At 35.0% G+C, this 22,794-nt stretch overlaps 1 protein-coding gene and 1 long non-coding RNA gene across 2 annotated transcripts; one reads left to right on the top strand and one right to left on the bottom strand.

The window, feature by feature from the left end:
• Window positions 1–4,209: 4,209 nt before the first annotated feature.
• Window positions 4,210–9,132, bottom strand: LOC143595337 (meiotic recombination protein SPO11-1-like). Its single transcript, XM_077074376.1, has 15 exons — window positions 9,090–9,132; window positions 8,894–8,993; window positions 8,473–8,546; window positions 8,284–8,385; window positions 8,134–8,207; window positions 7,983–7,999; window positions 7,819–7,888; window positions 6,761–6,797; window positions 6,557–6,663; window positions 6,461–6,492; window positions 6,276–6,381; window positions 6,074–6,194; window positions 5,517–5,580; window positions 5,306–5,415; window positions 4,210–4,821 (listed from the first exon to the last, which is right to left on the bottom strand). Exons 1-15 carry the CDS (start codon window positions 9,130–9,132, stop codon window positions 4,766–4,768), a joined length of 1,113 nt encoding a protein of 370 aa, XP_076930491.1. The 3' UTR covers window positions 4,210–4,765.
• Window positions 9,133–10,188: 1,056 nt separating this feature from the next.
• Window positions 10,189–22,308, top strand: LOC143595338 (uncharacterized). The gene is made up of 3 exons (XR_013146504.1): window positions 10,189–10,549; window positions 10,640–10,709; window positions 22,089–22,308. It is a non-coding gene; the product is annotated as an uncharacterized LOC143595338 (long non-coding RNA).
• The last annotated feature ends 486 nt before the right edge of the window (window positions 22,309–22,794 follow it).

Genomic DNA, 22,794 nt, shown 5'->3' on the forward strand with positions numbered 1-22,794 from the left:
AGCCGACACAGTTGGCTCATATAATAAGTGAAATTAAAGCGTTAAGCTTTTTATGGGTGAAGAATAGATCCAAGAACACGAACCTGACGAGGGAGAAGTGGCGTAGTTTTAATCTTAGTTTCTAATTGTATCGGGTGGTGAGGGTAGTTTGTTCTAGATGAATTTGGGTGTATTTGGGTGGTTATTCTTGTTGTATGCTTGCTTCTTGCAAGCTGTGTGTTTTATCTATATATTCTATTTTGTTTGCCGTTCAAAAAAAATATTCACTTTCACCATGTTTCTCCATCCGTCTCGTTTATTAAATATACATTTTAATAATAACTAGAATAGAAAGCACGGAGGGTGGCCGTCAGCTGGGTAGAGGTAGTCGAAGGAGAGAATGTGTTGGAGATGGTTTTGTGGAGAAAGAGGCCTTATGATTGATGAGAATATTTAGGCTTTGATGAGAATATTTAGGCTTTGTGTGGTATAAAACCCACCAACTGAGATATACACCCATATATGTGAACACGTGGCAATAACCCATCTCATAAGTTGCACCTTAGGGGATTCTTATCCGGATCTTCATCCCTATCTTTATAATTACACTACAAAATACTACATTCTCTTTCCTGTTTAATTAAATAATATTACTTTATATCATTATCATTATAGTTTTCTCTCTTATATACTCACAACCAATTCAACAAATATTAAAAAATTAATAGAAACAAACAAAGTTTCCCCAAATTTATAATAAATCACTACCTTTTCTCTCCTCACCCTATAATTTACAGTCACAATCACTCATAACATCACCTTATAATTTACAAACTCTCCTCACTTAAAAAGTTTGTATGACCAGCATCAAGAATTGTGTATTTAGCTACAATAACAAATGTGAGATGACTTCAAGTTTCTTTTTAAACATATATAATAATAATAATAATAAAGAAAATATACTAATTATACTAATAAAACATATTTTATTTATTTAAACTATCTTTCATTTTATGAAACTTTGAAATTTAATTATGTAACTTTTGTTTTTTTATCAAATAGTAAATGAAACTAAAATTACATATAATAATTACTTTATTTTTAAAACCCAATTATATATTAAATTTTATTTTTTTATTTCATTTTAAAAACTTTAAAATATAAAATACATTTTTTTTCCACTTATAGGATGTACCTAAAGAGTTAAAATCTTATGTATTAATTTTCACTCCGTTAGTTTTTAATATATCAAAGGAGAATCATTAAACAATTAGGAATTAAAACAACATTGTTTTTGCATTTGATAAATTGATGGTACTTTACCGGAAGGTTAAAACCTTCTAGCTCTCTAATGTCTTGTCCACTCCACAAATTGCGATTTTCTCTCATTTTACACGTCTGATAAGCCAAACATAAAAAAATGGTTTCTTTAGGTCATAACTATTTGGTGGCTATTGTTTGAACTTACCCCCATGTATTTAGATATATATATATGATGTTCCGTACGTAAAGATCCAACCCACCTGTTACAAAATCAACGTAACAATTAGTTTTATCGTCTAAACTAAATTGAACACGTGTTATTTCAAATCCTTGATTCATCACTATATGTATGTCAGTATGTGTATAAATACGTATGTGTGTATGCATGTAATATGTTAGAGCAAGATATAGAGTTAAAAGAAAATAATATAAAGATCGATGTACATACATATTTCATTTGTCAATCATAAGGAAGCATTGCAAGTTGATCACCATCACCTCTAATTTCTTCCTTCCTTTTCCTTATAAACTCATCAAATTTCTTGTTTAGTTCTTCTATGCTCTCTCCAACATTCTCCATTACAAATTCCACATCTTCCTCATTTCCATCCACCCTAATTACCAATTCTTCATCCTCCACAACATCTTCCTCATATTGTGTTTCTAACGCGTCATGAATGTTTTTAATGTAGATGTGTTCCTTGAGGTCAAATTTTGATTGAGATATTGAAGAACCTGACGTTTTTACCAACACAACCAATATCCCATTACAGATGAGAAACACGTATGTCTTGTTCATGCCTCGTGTCAGAAGTAACTCGATAGGATATGCAAGATCTACACAGTTTGACAAGACAGAGCAATAGTAGTCGTAATAGTAATAGTAATAGTAAGAACACAAAAATGAAAAGATAGAACCGATAACACCAAATGCATTTGCGTGACACCCTTTTTTGTTATTCTTTTCTTCTGAATTTGCTCCATCGTTTCATTGATGTGATTCTTTGCTCCAAACACACGCTTTTATGATGACGACGATGAGGATAGAAATGACTCAATGAGTGATGAAATAAGAAAGAATGGATAGAATTGTAAGTTAGAATGAAGGAATGAGATGCTTATTATATAGGGGTTTGAAAAGTTGTGAGCTTGGGTTGTAGTGTAATAAGACGTTTAATTACAAAAGAACTCTTTGATGGTTCAAATGAAAGTTTGGCAGGATGTTGTTTGATATATATTTATTGAATTAAATTCAAAATGGTGACAAAATATTTAAAAATTAAACACCATAAAGGAATGGAAAAGGGTACAAACACCAAATAATGCTTTTGGAATCATATAAGGTATCGGATGCAACCCGCAAAAGGAGAATAAATAAAGATCGAGAATCTTGACCAAAATTTGGTACTCGTGTTTAGATAAGGGAATAATTATGAAATATAATATATATTTTCTTACTATTATTTAAACACGAGGATCAAAAAAATTAGGTTCGGGGCCGACTCTGAGAAGACGAAAAATTTTTTTTGGGCTAAAGACGAATATTTTTTTGAATCTTAAGTAAAAGAAACATTTTATTGGGTTTATTCAATTTAATTTTATATTGTGTTTATTTGATTATAATTTGAGTTGTGTAAAAAACTTTGGTATAAAAATAAGCTTAAAAATGTCTCAAATAAGGTTAGAACCCACAACCTTTTGGATAGATGTATACCTTTTTGCCATTAGACCAAACTAGTGGTTATATAACTATGTTGAAACATTGATTATACTTATTTTTTTCATCAGTTACATATAAATTTTTTTTTTAAATCTGGGCCTGTGGCCGTCGACTATCCAGCCACCCTCCATGGCCGACCTTTTCTAAGCTCAAGGGTCTCTTCGACAGGTTAAACATGTTGTATTCGACACAAAACATTAACTTGACTGCTGAAGCCAAACACATTTTTATCTAAACATGTCAATTACCTAAATGCTAACATGGACATGTTCAACAAGTAGAGTATGTGAGAAGACATCTTTTGCACGATTAAATACAACTTGTTCACTTATAATATACAATCCTTTTTAAGATGATTAAATAAGTAACATGATAGCACGAATGACGCAACATGATTAACATGATTATTGACATGATTCACTAAATATTAAAAAAAAAATTTTAATACGATAAAATAAAGTTTACAAAATTACAGTAAGATATTTAAATCACAAATTCATAACATACTTAAAACTACAAAAACTATTTCGTTTTGATAAACGAAATTCAAACACGTCATCACAACACGTTAATTGATTTAGCACAATTAATCAAATATCGTATGTCATAAATGTTAAACCTAGTTAAACATGTTTATTATCATGTGACAACCTGCTTATGCCCTAACATGTTTAACTTCGTGTCATGTTATAACACCGTAACCGCGTGAGGTTAAAGTTGATTAACCTTCATGTCATGTTATAACAGTGTAGGGTTGAAGTCGTCTATTCATGGCATTTACGAATTATTGCAAAAGAAAAGGCTCAAATGTGGCTCTAAATTAAATGGCCATAACTTGCACTTACCAAAAAGCAGATTCTTCTCACCCATTATTGTGTTAGGGCATCTCATTCTAACTTCTTTTTCTTATGACCATAACCAATCAGTCTCAATATTCCACCAATAACCAAAATATCATCATTATTTCACACATAAATCAACACATGTTTTGGAAACCCTTAAAAAACCAAACAATAAATCAATTCATGTTCAACTTTCACTTGGAACAAAAAAAAAACAACCAACTTATCTCACATAATGGTGCAAGGACTAATGCTTTCAAAATTAGCATACGCGTCATGTTCTTGCGACGGGTATGATGGCATGTAATTGGCATGTGGTAGAGGATACACGTGGTCACTGGTGGTGGCATTGTGATTATAACCGTTATAACCGTGAGAAGACGGCACGTAATTGGCCTGTGGTAGAGGATACACGTGGTCACTGGTGGTGGCATTGTGATTATAACCGTTATAACCGTGAGAAGACGGCACGTAATTGGCCTGTGGTAGAGGATACACGTGGTCACTGTTGGTGGCATTATTGTAATTATAACCGTTACAACCGTGAGAAGACGGGTAATCAACTAGAGGCGGCGGATCATAATGAACACGTGGTGGGATATAAGGGTTATATTGGATATAACCAGCACCTCTATAATAGGGCATATTATTATAACCACCAATGGGGGGCCCACTAGCACCATTATTGTAGTATTTTTTTCTTAGTTGTGGGTGCTTGGGTTTAACTGTTACAAACTCAGCGTGCTTACCGGTTCGGAACACCGCCTTTAATAACACACTCGGTTCAACTTCTCCCGATATTTTAAATAAGTTTTCTTCAACATCCCAGGTAACCGAATAAACACCAAACATTTGAAATCATTATATCAAACATTAATAGAATAAACATGATATACGCGCAGGCGCACGCACACACATATACATATAAAAGAAAAGCTTACCACGGACCGAACGCAAGACGTCATGCACCTTCATCACACAGCACTCGCATTTGGAGTCGACTCTCATGGTGCATTCCTTCAAATATAATTAATATATAAAATCAAATCAAACAGTTTCATATGGTGCATATTATTTAATATTAACATATACATAAGAACCAAAAGGTTTTACCATATCTGAACAAGGATTCATGGTGAAAAACTGACGTCTCAAACAGATGAAACAATAAACAATAAGAAGAATTTTGCATGATATATATATATATATATATATATATATATATATATATATATATATATGTGCAGAGACAAAATCTTTTAATTTTGGAAATTTTTTATTATAGTTTTCTGTTGATTTTGGAAAATCTTGAATTTTATTTGGGTGAATCATTGTAGGAAATAAACAAGATCATAGATTTTATTACTAACAAGGAAGATATTATCAACTCCCAGAACAGAAACTAAATAATCATGTGTAAGTTGTAACAATATTATTCTAAAATAATGGTGTTTCTAAAATTTTGAAAATTTGATTAATATATACAAACAATTATATTTACCATGAATCTTAGACGGTAGATATTGTTTTGATAAAAAGGTAAGCGAGTGCACCGATAACGCTTCAATCTCAAACTTGACTCCACTCTGCAGCAGTAACTGTAATTCCAACCTTATAAAGAAACAAATTATAAGGATGATTTCAGTACATGCAGGGTAACAATAATATTAATAATAATAAATAAAGAGCATTATCTAATATGAAGTATAAACCTCCACTGTGGTACTTCTCTCTGTAAATAGCATCGATTTAAAATTGCCTCTGTTTTGATCTTATCTGATTAACAAAAGTAACAAAATTAAATAACTGATGCAAAAAACTGAGCTAATTTAATAATTTAGAGGAATATAATTTTAGGTAGGCTTGGCTTGTAAACGAACCGAACGAACACAAACGGGGCATGTTCGTTTGTTTAACTTTAACCAAACAAACGTTCGTGTCAGTTCACTAAGAAAAGAGCATGTTCATGTCCGTTTGTTAATAGTATAAACAAACGGTTCACGAACATAAACAAATGAAGATAGTTGAACATAGATGATGAATTTAAACCGAGCAAACACCAATTAAAAAGGAAACATGAAAATCTATATGTTATGCCTAAAAATTTAATGAAACTAGACTGTGTTCATGCTCGTTTGTGTAACTAAATGAACAAAATATTTGTTCATGTTTGTTCATTTATTACATAAACGAACACACATGAAAGGTTCACTACATGTTCGGTTCGTTTACAAGCAAATTTTAGGCATGTGGAAGTACTCGAGTACACCTTCGGTTGTCATAGGAAGGAGACAGTGTTGTGGAATATTAAATTTTGCAGCATCTGAAGGAAATACTCCAAGCCATTTTATTTCAGGAAGCTTCATTATCTTTGCATCATATGCCATTTGCTTTAACAGTAAAACAAATCAATTATTAAAACTGTTACCATGCTTGAAACTGTAATTAACTAAAAAACTTGTTATTTTTACCATTGAGCCGAATCTGTATGTGGTCAAAATGTCAAACCCATATGGATCACAGTCAACCAAACAATAGGTAGGTAAGTGCAGTTGCTCGATTAGTAATCGTAAGAACCTGTTTAAAAAATTGTACAAACAATATCAAGATTAAAGTTGTTTTATAAATTAAAGAAAAAGGAAAATTTGAATATTACCGCCTTGTTGGAATATCTGGATAACCTCTGCCCTGTAATTATATATAGTTAATAGCTGATAACTGTAAGTACTTTCCCCTAATAATACAAGCTCACCGTGACAACAATGCAACGATTATTCTTGCAAAAACAATCATTTGCTAGTCGTTGGAATACTGATTCCTTTTCCACAACTAGTATGTAGTCTGCAACACTAATAATATGTATACAATCCAATTAGTATAATATTAGCATCATCTCATATGAGGAAATAACATATATTATTACTCTATGTTGATATATGGAAATAATGTTTTTCACCTTTCACTTCTTCTACAAGTACTGGAATAGAGTGTGCCTGCAAGAAAACCAGTTATTAACCTTCAAAATTTGGTTAAACGTTAACTCACAAATAGACTTGTAAACGAACCGAACAAACGATCAAACACAAACAGATAAACGAACAAGGGTTTTCTTGTCTGTGTTCATTCGTTAAGAAAATGTACATGTCTGTGCTCGTTCGTTAAGAAAATGAACATCTCCGTGTTCGTTCGTTAACGGTATAAACGAATGGTACATGAACAAACATAAATGAACAAACGTGAGGTAAAAACAGTTAAAAATAATGTGAAAAACAATGTGTTGGGCCTAAAAAGTTATTAAAATTAGACTAAATTAGATTCGACAACTTAAACAATTTAAACGATCGAACATAAACAAACATAATGAGCGAACGAGACGTGTTCATGTTCATTCATTTAACTAAATGAACAGAATTTTGTGTTCATTTATGATGCAGCGGTAAAACGAGAATGAAGATCGATCACGTTGATTCAATCGAATACCGTGATGAACTTCCAAACCCTAAAAATCCCACCCAAAGGTCAGGGAAAATGAAGAGGAAAATTAATTATTATAAAATTCAAGTCTAACTTTTGGAATTACATTACAAGCATATAAAAAGACTTCCAAATACGAAACGGGCCTAAAATGGGCCATGGGCCAAACACAAACCCAAAAACAAAAAGATAAAAAGTGCTGAAAAAAGATAAAAAGGCCCAAAACTTTATTTAGGAGGCGTTTTTGGGCTTCGGACAGGGGCCAAACCGCCGTTGGCGTTTGCCACAATGGGCTCCTCGTCTCAAGCTTCGATTTGACTGGTAATAGGCCTGAAACGGAGCTTCGTGGGCCAAGTTATGCCCGTTTTCGTGGGCCACCTTTGGAGACACGATCATGGGCCTCCAAATATAACATGGGCTATTCGTCAATACTTGGGCCTTCATCAATTTATTAAATAAACGAACTTCGCATCAAACGGTTCCCTAAACGTTTGATTTGTTTACACGCCAACTCATAAAGGATGATGTTTTCCTTCTTACAGTATCAGGGTGGTTCATACAGTTGAATATCCTGTCAGCTTCTGAGAATCTTAGCCATCCCATCACTAATCTGAAATAATAATAATAATAATAATAACTAAAAGATTAATAAGTAATCATGCAAACTCAACAAAGTAAGGTATTGTTGTAGTAGTGTTACTCACCCTTTTGAGACAGAAACCTGCAAGTGAAGGAACATAACATGAAAATAGAAGTATAAAGATACAAAAAAATAAATAAGCCATTAATGGAGACTCTTACATAAATATAATAAAATTACAGAAATAAAAAGATGAGGGTGTTAGCGTTACATACAACATTCAGGTTGTGACGACTGCACTGAAGAAGTATGCAAATATCATTGATGGCACGATCTACAACCGATTGTTCTGTTACAAAATGTAAAAAAATGAATTAGATTATTAAACTGTGACATAATAAAATTTAAAGTATCTTAACATTCACCTTGAAACACTGAAGGATGCATGTAATATATGTCTCTCTTTGACCCGTGTCTATTCTCTTGCAAAAGTTGTTGAACGATAAGTAGCACCCGCAATAAAATGTCTGACAATAAGAAAAAAAAACATAAGTTTTTTATATGAAGGAGATATAAATTTTACTACAAATTTTTGATGAATAAAATATACTAACCTAGCCTACGCGCGTGACATTCTCGTTGCAGTGTGAGAATCTCAACTCCTTTAACAGAATTTTGGTTGCAATAGCTGTTTAAAAGCAACACGAACACGAAACATTAGGATATTAAAGCATGTTAATAAAGCGTATTCAAAATTTGGGGAAATTATCTTAAATATGCAGTTATTATAATATTGATTGACCGATATTTTGGATGCCTTGGTTTATGTGGGCTCGGAGGAAGATTTCATGACTTACGATTAGGCCATGTTTAAAATATTGACACTTTTAAGTTTTAACTTTTGATATTAGTATTAATATTATATACGTTTACGTGCGTATACATGTATACAATTAAAATTACCGATATCCCACCACGATAACCAGTATCTCAAATATCGATTTTTACTGCATAGATCTTAAGATCATAGCTAACCATTTTCCAGAAGTGTCAGTGCAGTAATTACGAAACCGATTGATGTAGATCACCGGAGCACGACCGTTGGAAAGATCTTCGACAATGGAACGCGTAAAACCTGCAAATGCGTGTACAGATTGCATTAAATGGAATCAAAATTGTCAGAAAATGATAAAATGTAACATAATTGATCAATTTGGATGCATCTTATTACCTCTTATCTTCTGAAGCAAGTGAGTGGAATGTTTTGGCGCCATTTTGGTTTGAATGTTATTATGTATGAGATGTGATGATCTGTATAATATATGTGAGTCAGGAAGTAATTAGTTAGTTAGTTAGAAATAAATAAAAAGGGATTGAAGTAAACAAGGAATTGTTGGCATTTCATCGAACAGTTGGTGGACTGGACTGGACACACAAAATAGAATAGATTGATCATTTTATAATAAACAATATTATTACTTACAAGTGTACGTACATAATTGATGAGGTGAATGTCTTACTATTACCTAGAAGCAGAAGCAGAAGCAGAAAGTACAATACGGAGTGGCCAAGACAAGGCAGAAGATGATGAGAAGTTGAGCAGTGTCTAGGTGCCAAAAGGTTGATTCACAATGACACCATGCATTCAAAATCAAAATTAGGCAATTAGGATTAGTTAATTGGTTTAGGTGGTGGACTTGAGGTTTTAAAGGGTGAACATGTAGACTAAAACAAGAAAAATAGGCTACATATTACGTTACTAACTAGGCTATTTACCCGTGTACGACACATGAGAAAATATTGAAATCGTTTAATAAATACTACACATATAATTATAACTGACAAGATAATTTGTAGTATATTTTTTGGGACGACAACATTGTAATAAATACTACAGACATATAATATAGAACTTAAGGACTTAACATAAGAAATTATATCGTCAAAAGAAAACTCAAACTTATCATGTCGGTCATCCTTACGAAACATCATGCCGAAAAATAGGTACACATCGTTCAATTTTTTCTCTTTTTATTTTCGTTTCTTTATTTTAGGTGCATCAATGAGTATCTATAGCTAAAAAAACTCTTTTGATGAGTAGTCAATGATCAGGTAACAAACTTTTCTATCTCAATGGAAATTAATTGTAGCAATTGCTATCTTTATGATGTTTTGTTAAATTGCAAAGTTTTGTGTTTCATAAATATGTCTAATTTTATAGTACCTGTGATGATTTTTTGTTTGTCAACGTTAGTAAAATCTTGAACTATTTGTGATGCATTTTGTTAATATTTTATAATACATTGACTACTTATTTTTGTTTGACATTGAAATGCTTATATGGCCAAAGTTTGACTTTTGTGCGTACACTATAGATCATTCAAATATGAATATAAACATAGTTTTACTGCAGCATCTCAAAAAGCTCAATCAAATGAAAATAACAATGATGCATGCTCAAACTTATAAGAGGTTTCGGAAGTTGTGCGTGCTCAGATCAATGATATATGGGGAGTTCTTTTATTTTACCGGCCACTACTACTATTGATTTCGAACACAGTCCTTGACTCAGAAATTTTATAATATTGAAACCAAATTTTGACTTAATAGGTGAACAATGTAAGAGGTCTGATCACCTATGAGTCTCCGGTCAAAACCGTTAACATCGTTATCTTTGGATACCTTACACAGGTATCTGGATTTTTTATTTGTAGCTATGATTATCTTTATATGTTTATTAATTAGTTATTATTCTGGTTAACTTGTAAATTTAATTTCTAGCATCAGAATATATCTAGCGCTTGCGAAAATGTCAGATATATTGCGGAATACGCAGAAAATGTTTTCCAAGGTACGTTTAATCAACTATATAGCACTTGCAGAGAATTAGAAAATTAAAAATGATACAGTGTAAGTGAATTAACAAGATTGCTTTAGCTTATTTATCAAATATAGGCATATTATTTTTTTTGTTAAACGGGGTGGCCACGAGTTGGTGAGTCTAACTTGAAACGATGCCCAAAGTTTTCGCGGAAAATAAGAAAACTAAAAATGATACAGTGTATTAACAAGATTGCTTTAGCTCATTTTATTAAAAAAAAGTATAATCTTTTTTTTGTTAAACGGGGTGGTGTTCGCGAGTTGGTGAGTTTAACTTGAAACGATGCCCAAAGTCTGGCTCGAAATTGAACCATCAAAATTATGACGTTATTTCGCATGTGAAGAAATCCCCTTTTGATTTGTAACACCCCAACCCGGAACAGGCTAACGTGTTACTATTACAGATATCAAATCAACGCCACAATCCAAAATACAACAAAAATTAATGCAACCTACGTCATATTATTAAACAAAATGAATTAACTTTTAGAAGCTTGAACTTCATTATTTTTATCTCTCATCACTAAATTCCCAGATTCCCGGATTACCTGAAAACAAAATAAGAAAAAACAAAACAAGAAAACACGGCTGAGCCAAAAATTGCCCAGTAACGGAAAGAACAATAGTATAGGTAAGGACAGACGTAAGAGAATAAATATACGAACTTCAATTCAAACTCGAAACCAACCCTTTTTACCGAAACATATACTTAACAAAATTCGGATGTATGATCCGACACTTGGCCAGAACATGGTCAAACGCATGCGGAAATATATCAGAACTATAACAAAAACACCCAGAGCCAGAAACATATAACAAAAACACCCAGAGCCAGAAACATATAACTTGTAACATATAATGTGTGACGTGTAACATATAACGTGTAACATTTAACTGAACTATAATTAAATGCGAAACATAATCCGATACACGATCGGGACGTAATCTGAATATACTCAAATTTAATCAAATACATATACACATATCAAAACGGACCAGAAATATAGCGAAACAAAATATAATTACTAAAATACACGACGATGATGTTAAAATAAATAGGTCGTGTAATACGGAAGCACCCAGAGCCTAAACAGAGGGGTACACAGCTAGCTAGTCCATGCACCAAAGAGACGGTGTGGGTGGCGTGCACACATTGTTCCATCTCAAACAGAAGTCAGGAGTCAGGAGTCAGGAGTCAGAAGTCGGAGCTAAGATCGATCTATACGCCTCTAAGTGGCCAAGGTACTACATGAGTACTTTCAGAGACGCCGTGAACTTTGATTACGCACTGTCACGATAAGTGCCATGTCAGGAGTCAGGAGTCGGAGCTAAGATCGATCTATACGCCTCTAAGTGGCCAAGGTACTACATGAGTACTTTCAGAGACGCCGTGAACTTTGATTACGCACTGTCACGATAAGTGCCATGTCGTTGACGCCCCAACGACAAGTCAGAAATGCTCGGGTAACAGAGTACTGAACTAAAGTCGTATAACTAAAATATATTATATAAAATAACTGAACTCAAAATATAACCGACGCGTAACGAAAATCCGTACTACAAAGTAACGGAATAGAGTCAATACTAAAAGTGAACAAAAACAGAAACTGTACTACAAAGTAACAAAATAAAATTTATACTATGAGTGACAGAAACCAGAATCCGTACTACGAAGTAACGGAATATAAATAATACTAAGAGGAAACAAAGACGGAAACCGTACCTTATGTATTAAGCAAAAGTAAACAAGTTGGCTTGTCTTCAACAATTATGAGTACCTACGGTTTATTTACAATTTTATTATTTAGATACACGAATTTGATTTACATGGGTTGATTCGTTGATTTCCGCCCACGACATATGCCTTCTAAAATTCACAATTTATTATTTAAACACACCGTCATAAGATCATTTTAGTAATTATCCAAAAACGTTTGAGCTTTAAATATATTATGAATCACTAAACCTTTTTGCTCATTATATAGGAACGAAACTAACTTCAACTTCTTATTAAAACCAACAAAACTCTTTATATACTTAATAATTCCTAACTTAAATTCATAAGTTTGGTTACTGGTTATACATACCAGATTCATAAAGGAAAGAAATTTCATATTAGTTACATTATGCTTTCATATTTAACTCTAGGTATCAATTATATATGTATATATATGTATAACGAACAGGCTATACACAAAACATGCATGAGCACTTACAACATGCATGGAACTTTGTATGTATTTTAAATTTTGGTTTTAAACAAAATCTTCTAATTAAACAAGGTTTTACATTGCGGAAATAGATCAACGATCACAAGGTTATTGGCTAAGGTTAAAAACATAGACGAAATAGAAATAGAGAACGTGTTCGGTACCTCGGCGGATGAGCGATAACAATTATCAGGAATAAGACAGTGGCTTCCGTGGCGATGACTCCCTTCGGTAATCGGCACGCACAACAGAAGGTGATGGTGGCGGCCTCCCAGTAACCAACAACGGTGGAGGCGATGCCTGTCTATAGTGACAACGGAAGACGGCAGCGGTGATTTAAGTGGAGAAGGGTGAAGATGGCGGTTCTCCGGCGAAATTGGAATGGGAGGTCGAACGGAAAGCAAAGATATTATATAGATGCGATATGTGGGCTTCGTGACATCTTATGAGAGGTTACTGGCGTCGTAATCGATCGAGATTTTTGTAGCCGATAAGGGATTGAAATCCCATTTTTCTCTGGGAATTCGTTTGATGCATGTGAAAGTGTTTGAGTTTTATCTATTGATTGATTTTTGCATATTTATCTCTATTATTGTCTTTATTTATTTTTTTTTTTTTTAAACTAAAAGATCACAACGTTATCCTCCAAATTAATAATTAATTTATATTATCAAGTATTATTATTATTTTAAGCTATTTAAATTATTGTAATTATTATCTTAACGATTTGGGTTATTATAATTATACTCCCCTAAAAAAAATTTCGTCCTCGAAATTGTAAGACGGTGACACATACTTTCGGATATCACGGAAACGAAACAAATTTAAAACTTTCATAAATTCAGACATGACAATTGCAAAGTCTCAGAAACAAATATTAGGACATATAAAACAGAATTCATATGAAATCAAAACCATCCAAACTGAAATAGCTGACTCGCTGCCATGATGATATTGAACGAAACTATGGGTAACCTAAAACTTGTATCGGATAATACTAGTTCTTATAAACGGAAATCAAAATTTCATTTGAACACAGAATTACATATAACATAGTGGATAACTAATAACTAAAATAAATAAATTTTGATGAGCTAAAGCCTATGACTAAATTGTGTAACTAATAACCAAAATGAAAGACAGATAACTGAAACATGTGACTTATAAGTGGAAATAAAAAGTGATAACTAATGGAATACTAAAAAAAAATCAAGACTTAAAACGTAAATTTTCAAAAACATATTTTGAATATTAACATGCATTTCTACACTGATATAAAAATAAATAAATATATAATAAAAGACACGTAACACTAGCAGATAATAGCGAAAACTTAAGACAATGTCGTATCTAAATATTAGAGGAATATTAAGCTGCAAAATGGATTTTAGTAGCACACATACATACCTGTAAATTCATGGTTACGTTCGCGACCATAATCATCAATTTACCTTACGAGTGTGTCCTAACGGTCCTTCCATTACACATCTTAAAGACTAAACTTATATAAAAAAAATGACGTGTTGATATACTAAAAAAAATGATGTCAAAATCTTGACATAAATGATACGAAACACGACCCAAATATGCTAAACTTCAAACATACCAAACATAAGAGTCTTCTAACATGACAGATAAACAGAGTGTGAAACTTAACAAAATCCAAATTCGCACGAAATCAAACCCAAATAAACTGAAATACGGGGTACTAAAACGAAAACAAATACGGATAATCAAAACGGTTCATGGCTTCAATTTCCCCAGAACTAATCTTTTTGCGCAGGTCTAGCGTTTTCTCCATTATTAGCTCTAGGGTCCCGCTGAGGGCAGTCTCTGATCATGTGTCCTGCATCTCCGCATCTAAAACAACGACCTTCAGCTCGACGACAAGCACCTCCATGACGTTTCCCACACGTGCCACACAGAGGAGTATTTCGGTTTTGTTGATTAAGTGATTGAGCTCTGGTGGGGTTATGATGTTGTTGCATATTATTCTGTGCGGTCCTATGATTCTGATTTTGATTTCCCCCATTTCGTGGCTGATTGTTGAAATTCCCATCAGTACGCTGTCTACGGTCTCGGGGTACAAGGGACTGTTCGGTTCCAACCTGAGAAGAAGATTGACCCTGATTATTTTCTCTTGGCCGCTTACGACTTTCATCAAAAGACTTCTGGCGGTGTTTCTTATCATTATCAAGGTTCTTAACCGCATCAACTATCTCATTTATGTCATTAAAACGGAGGTTCAAGATAAACTTCCTATCTCGGTCACAAATGGCCCACTTAAAATGGTTGGTCTGTTGTTCTTGCGTGCCTACAGTTGGGCCAAGAAAACTAACCAATCGACTGAAACGATTTTTAAACTCAACGATGGGCTCATCATTAGCCTGAATAATTGAAGAATATTCTCTCAAATATTCACTGCGATCAGCATCAGTGAAATACTGTTGGTAAAACAAAGTACGGAATTCATTCCAAGGAAGTGTAGCAGCATAATTGTCTCCACCACGTGCAGCTTTCAGTGTCTTCCACCATCTGTGAGCGTCATCTTCGAGCTTGTAAGTAGCTAACCGAACCTTAAACACATCTTCAACACCCAGCACTTCAAACAGTTTCTCGATGTGCGCGATCCAGTTTTCAGCTTCTACTGGAGAACTAGCAGCACTAAAGGATTTTGGCTTTTGCTTTTGAAAACGCTCAAGCCAGACATGAATACCAACAGGATGATTGTTGCCAACAGCATTGTTTCCACTGGCGTTGTTGCCACCGGCGTTGTTACCACCGACATTGTTGCCACCGGCATTGTTCTGCTGCAACTGTTGTATGATGTTAGGGACTATTTCCGCAATAGCTGCATTGACGGCGTTAGTAACAAGGGTCGCAAGAGGAGGGTCGTTTCCAGCATCATTCTCGTTTTGGCGATTCACACGTCTTCTAGGAGGCATCTGGAAGTAAGGTAGCGTATGAGCTGAAAGATAAAGATTTACGGAATACGCGGAGAACGAAAAGAGGAATCCTAACCCGACGTCTACCCATTAACTCACATGATTAATTATTTATTGTATAAGTTTTCTACAGGAAAGAGCCTGAGCTTTGATACCATAACTGTAACACCCCAACCCGGAACAGGCTAACTGTAACATCCCGAAATTTCAAAGGTAATATTAATTATATTACTTATTAATAGATGGGAAGTTTACTCGGGTTATCTGGAAATAAATAAAAGAATAGGAGTTGGTATGGGTCGGGCTAGTGTCGGGTAATGGAAGTGGGTTATGGACTTGGGTTAATTGAGATAGGTTAAATGAGAATGGGATTTCAGGGATATAAATACCCCCAAAATCCCAAAATATCTCATTTCTCACCAAACTCCCTAACACACACTCCTTACACCCTCAAAACACACACATTCTAACCGATCTAGATTCGAAGCCGAGACCCGAGATTTGTTGATAGATCTGAGTTGGTAAGGTAAGAACTAATCTAACAAAGCTATTATTACTGAAAATGGTTAGGATTGGATGGGTTAACCGGACCCGAAACCCAACTGCCCAAATCGGACCCCTAAAACGTCGATTTTAGGCCGATTTGATGGTTGGGGTTTGTAGGCGCCGATCATACGGTTCCGTGGGTACCAAAATCGAGTTATTTGGCTAAGAAACGAAGGAGTTATGGGCAAACAGATCTGCAGCGCGACAACTTCGCCTGCAAGATTAAGTTCGCCTGATGAACTTCGCCTTCAAGCGTAACTTCGCCTTCAAGCGTAACTTCGCCTAAGGATAACTTCGCCTACGCCCAAGTTCGCCTAAGGATAACTTCGCCTGAAGCCAAGTTCGCCTAAGGATAACTTCGCCTGAAGCCAAGTTCGCCTGAAGCCAAGTTCGCCTAAGGTTTAACTTCGCCTGAAGCCAAGTTCGCCTAAGGTTTAACTTCGCCTGAAGCCAAGTTCGCATAAGGTTTAACTTCGCCTGAAGCCAAGTTCGCCTAAGGTTTAACTTCGCCTGAAGCCAAGTTCGCCTAAGGTTTAACTTCGCCTGAAGTGAGGTTCGTTTAGAAAATAAATTAAAAACCTAATGGAAAATGTGGTAAGGCAGTTATCGAAAATAAAATTTTTCCAAGCTGACCTGGCAGCTTAACCCCAGCCAGGGGCTCTGCCCCTTGGACCCCGCTAGGGGCTGCCGCCCCTAGAACCTCGCTGCCAGGGGCGCTGCCCCCGGACCCCCGTTCGTTGTGGGTCATATATAGATAGAAATACAAAACGAGTAGTAGTAGTTAATTGATACGTGTAAATATTATACAGTTAGCCGTGCACAGCTCAAGAGGGGAATAACTATTAACGGAGAGCGTAACAGTATTCAGGTGAGTTTCTAGCCCCATTTATGTGTTATGTTTTCGGGGCTGTGTGCATACTCGATGTGTTGTTAATACATTTATCCTAAGTGATAAGTGTATGCCATATGTGATATATGTGTTGGATATGAATGGTTGCTTGTCGGTACGCGAACGATCTTCGGATATTGCGCGTACTGTCAGGTCAAAAATAAAGGTACAAATATTATACATCGAAGATGTATGAACATTACAAATGAATACTTGTCGGGGCGTGAACGATCTTCGGATATTGCACGTATCGACAAGAGGTATGGTTGTTAAATGAATGATGTAAAGAACGCCTAGGGTGTTCTTATGCTATGATGTAATTATTGTATATGTGAAGTAGGTGTATACAGGTACACGAATGGTATGTGAGTTCTACGTTCGACATAGTAAGTTAGGATGGCAAATCCCTCTAGCTTTTGTCGGACATAGACTCGGCTGGTGATGGCGTAGTTAAGGACTGCGGGCCTTATACGTAAAGTAGATGATAGATGTAAACGTAGTTAAGGACTGCGGGCCTTATACGTAAAGTAGATGATAGATGTAAACGTAGATAGGGACGGTGGGCCTTATACGTGTTACAGATAATAGACGACAACGTAGTTAAGGACTGCGGACCTTATACGTATTATAGATAGGCATCAGCATAGGTAAGGACTGTGGACCTTATACGTGCTGTAGTTGTATTGTGGTAGCATAGGGGAGGACTGCGGACCTCGTACGTGCTATGGTTTAGGTTGCAACATAGGGAAGGACTGTGGACCTTGTACGTGTTGTGGATGTAGGATGGTATAGGGAAGGACTGCGGACCTTGCACGTACCACAAAGGGTGAACATAGGTAAGGACTGTGGACCTTATACGTGCTGTAGTTGTATTGTGGTAGCATAGGGGAGGACTGCGGACCTCGTACGTGCTATGGTTTAGGTTGCAACATAGGGAAGGACTGTGGACCTTGTACGTGTTGTGGATGTAGGATGGTATAGGGAAGGACTGCGGACCTTGCACGTACCACAAAGGGTGAACATAGGTAAGGAATGCGGACCTTTGTACGTGTTCACGACATTGAGTACAGGTATAGACGGTGAACTATGAACGTACTCTCGGTAGACTGAGGTTAGTGATTGTAGATATGTATGTATGTATGGTAGCAAGTATGTAAGTAGAACAGAAGGGTAACTAGTGAAGTATGGATATGTATCTACGGACATGTATGTATGTGTATGTATTGTATGGCGTTCGATTAACTAGAACTCACTCAGCGTAGCTGACTTTTAGTATGCACGCAGGTGAGTAGGATGAGACAGCTGGCTTGAGTGGAGGACACATGGCAGAAGACTAAAGCCTGGCATCTGAAGATCTGATATGTTTTATAAGTTATGTTTTGATTTTGAAAGACAAGAGGAATGTTTTATGAAAGTTTTATATTCCGCGTAAAGTTTTTAATTAACTCTGATATTTAGAACTGTGTTTATGAGTAAATCCGACGCTAAAGTAGGGCTACCGGGTTCGGGGCCTTACACTAACGTGTTACTATTACAGATATCAAATCAACGCCACAATCCAAAATACAACAAAAATTAATGCAACCTACGTCATATTATTAAACAAAATGAATTAACTTTTAGAAGCTTGAACTTCATTATTTTTATCTCTCATCACTAAATTCCCAGAATCCCGGATTACCTGAAAACAAAATAAGAAAAAACAAAACAAGAAAACACGGCTGAGCCAAAAATTGCCCAGTAACGGAAAGAACAATAGTATAGGTAAGGACAGACGTAAGAGAATAAATATACGAACTTCAATTCAAACTCGAAACCAACCCTTTTTACCGAAACATATACTTAACAAAATTCGGATGTATGATCCGACACTTGGCCAGAACATGGTCAAACGCATGCGGAAATATATCAGAACTATAACAAAAACACCCAGAGCCAGAAACATATAACAAAAACACCCAGAGCCAGAAACATATAACTTGTAACATATAATGTGTGACGTGTAACATATAACGTGTAACATTTAACTGAACTATAATTAAATGCGAAACATAATCCGATACACGATCGGGACGTAATCTGAATATACTCAAATTTAATCAAATACATATACACATATCAAAACGGACCAGAAATATAGCGAAACAAAATATAATTACTAAAATACACGACGATGATGTTAAAATAAATAGGTCGTGTAATACGGAAGCACCCAGAGCCTAAACAGAGGGGTACACAGCTAGCTAGTCCATGCACCAAAGAGACGGTGTGGGTGGCGTGCACACATTGTTCCATCTCAAACAGAAGTCAGGAGTCAGGAGTCAGGAGTCAGAAGTCGGAGCTAAGATCGATCTATACGCCTCTAAGTGGCCAAGGTACTACATGAGTACTTTCAGAGACGCCGTGAACTTTGATTACGCACTGTCACGATAAGTGCCATGTCAGGAGTCAGGAGTCGGAGCTAAGATCGATCTATACGCCTCTAAGTGGCCAAGGTACTACATGAGTACTTTCAGAGACGCCGTGAACTTTGATTACGCACTGTCACGATAAGTGCCATGTCGTTGACGCCCCAACGACAAGTCAGAAATGCTCGGGTAACAGAGTACTGAACTAAAGTCGTATAACTAAAATATATTATATAAAATAACTGAACTCAAAATATAACCGACGCGTAACGAAAATCCGTACTACAAAGTAACGGAATAGAGTCAATACTAAAAGTGAACAAAAACAGAAACTGTACTACAAAGTAACAAAATAAAATTTATACTATGAGTGACAGAAACCAGAATCCGTACTACGAAGTAACGGAATATAAATAATACTAAGAGGAAACAAAGACGGAAACCGTACCTTATGTATTAAGCAAAAGTAAACAAGTTGGCTTGTCTTCAACAATTATGAGTACCTACGGTTTATTTACAATTTTATTATTTAGATACACGAATTTGATTTACATGGGTTGATTCGTTGATTTCCGCCCACGACATATGCCTTCTAAAATTCACAATTTATTATTTAAACACACCGTCATAAGATCATTTTAGTAATTATCCAAAAAAGTTTGAGCTTTAAATATATTATGAATCACTAAACCTTTTTGCTCATTATATAGGAACGAAACTAACTTCAACTTCTTATTAAAACCAACAAAACTCTTTATATACTTAATAATTCCTAACTTAAATTCATAAGTTTGGTTACTGGTTATACATACCAGATTCATAAAGGAAAGAAATTTCATATTAGTTACATTATGCTTTCATATTTAACTCTAGGTATCAATTATATATGTATATATATGTATAACGAACAGGCTATACACAAAACATGCATGAGCACTTACAACATGCATGGAACTTTGTATGTATTTTAAATTTTGGTTTTAAACAAAATCTTCTAATTAAACAAGGTTTTACATTGCGGAAATAGATCAACGATCACAAGGTTATTGGCTAAGGTTAAAAACATAGACGAAATAGAAATAGAGAACGTGTTCGGTACCTCGGCGGATGAGCGATAACAATTATCAGGAATAAGACAGTGGCTTCCGTGGCGATGACTCCCTTCGGTAATCGGCACGCACAACAGAAGGTGATGGTGGCGGCCTCCCAGTAACCAACAACGGTGGAGGCGATGCCTGTCTATAGTGACAACGGAAGACGGCAGCGGTGATTTAAGTGGAGAAGGGTGAAGATGGCGGTTCTCCGGCGAAATTGGAATGGGAGGTCGAACGGAAAGCAAAGATATTATATAGATGCGATATGTGGGCTTCGTGACATCTTATGAGAGGTTACTGGCGTCGTAATCGATCGAGATTTTTGTAGCCGATAAGGGATTGAAATCCCATTTTTCTCTGGGAATTCGTTTGATGCATGTGAAAGTGTTTTGAGTTTTATCTATTGATTGATTTTTGCATATTTATCTCTATTATTGTCTTTATTTATTTATTTTTTTTTATTTTTTTTTTAAACTAAAAGATCACAACGTTATCCTCCAAATTAATAATTAATTTATATTATCAAGTATTATTATTATTTTAAGCTATTTAAATTATTGTAATTATTATCTTAACGATTTGGGTTATTATATGATTAAACCGGTTAAACAGTTCAACTTGATTACGTCTGTATGTTAAATGTGTTGAAGCGGGTTGTGGCCGAATTTAAAACAAAAAAAATGATGAAACTTTGGACATGAAAAGTTCATGCGGGCCAAGTCGGGCTACATAGTGGGTCAAAATGGGTCAGGTCGAACAGGGTTCAGGGTAGAATGAGTTTGGTTCAAACCCTTTTATTAATAAAATTAAATTGGTTCGAGTTGAAACAGGCAGTGACCAATTTTGAAATTATAAATAGTTTGGTTCATGTTCTTACAAAAAGTGTTTCGGGTCAGTTTTGACGTTGTATGTGGCAGTACAAAAAGTGTTACGGGTTAGTTTCGAAACATGATTATTGAATTTACATGTATTAATATGCTAATTACTAATTATTCAGTTTGTATGCAACACTTGTTGAAATTAAATGGATTGGTTATTTGAAACTGGCTTGCCATCTTGATCCCTGACTTGTTTTGAGAATTAGTGGTCTTGAATGATTTGTAAGGCTATTATAACAACTAAATATAGAATCATTGTTGACAAAAAAATGACTACGTTGAAAAAAATTAAACAAATTCTTTTACAGAACCATGTAAAAAACTACCATTGTGACACCACTATATCTATTCTTTTAAATTGACGATACATGATGTTGAAGGATATGTCATAACAGTAGACCACCATAGCATGGGGATGTTTGGCGAATTGGAGACTGATGATAGTCCACACAATTTCTTGATGTTAGCCAAGAAAATGATTGTGCCAATTTCCCTACTATTAATTGCATAGATGAACTGGAATTATCTTGTTCTTGGAGTTAAAGTGATGCTTGCTTTTCTCTACACAAAACTCAAGCCTTTCTCGTTTGTGTACTCATTAACCAGGTCAGAAAAGCACTACTTACTCTGCTACATTTGTACATACATTAACATACTTGTGTCATTGCATAGAAGACTACATTAGAAATGTAGTTAAATAATAATTGAAAAGCATATGCACTACCACAAATTGTGAATCTAATCTTGGATATTCGGCCCACATTTTACAGCTTTGCTTTTAACTATTAAATTACTTCATATTTCAGTTGCAGCAACAATACAACAATACAGGGCCGGCATCTTACACAAATTCGAGGTCAATGCTTCAGCACTTGGTTTTCTACAAATTACACGCTTTATGTTACTATGTTTTGTTTGGCGTTCTCAAATCCGAAACGACTATGATGATGAGTTTGAATTTCAACAAAGTTGAGATTTTTACAAGTCTTTCTGTGGACAAGATGGTAATTTAACCAATTGATTGGGAGACGCCGATAAATTAAAGACCTTCCAAGTAATATCAATAAACGTTAATTTATTATTTAT

Source organism: Bidens hawaiensis, unplaced genomic scaffold (assembly GCF_021521415.1).
Source record: "Bidens hawaiensis isolate Kalapana, Puna unplaced genomic scaffold, B.hawaiensis_p1.1 tig00044921_1, whole genome shotgun sequence".
NCBI classification, from domain to species: Eukaryota; Viridiplantae; Streptophyta; class Magnoliopsida; order Asterales; family Asteraceae; genus Bidens; species Bidens hawaiensis.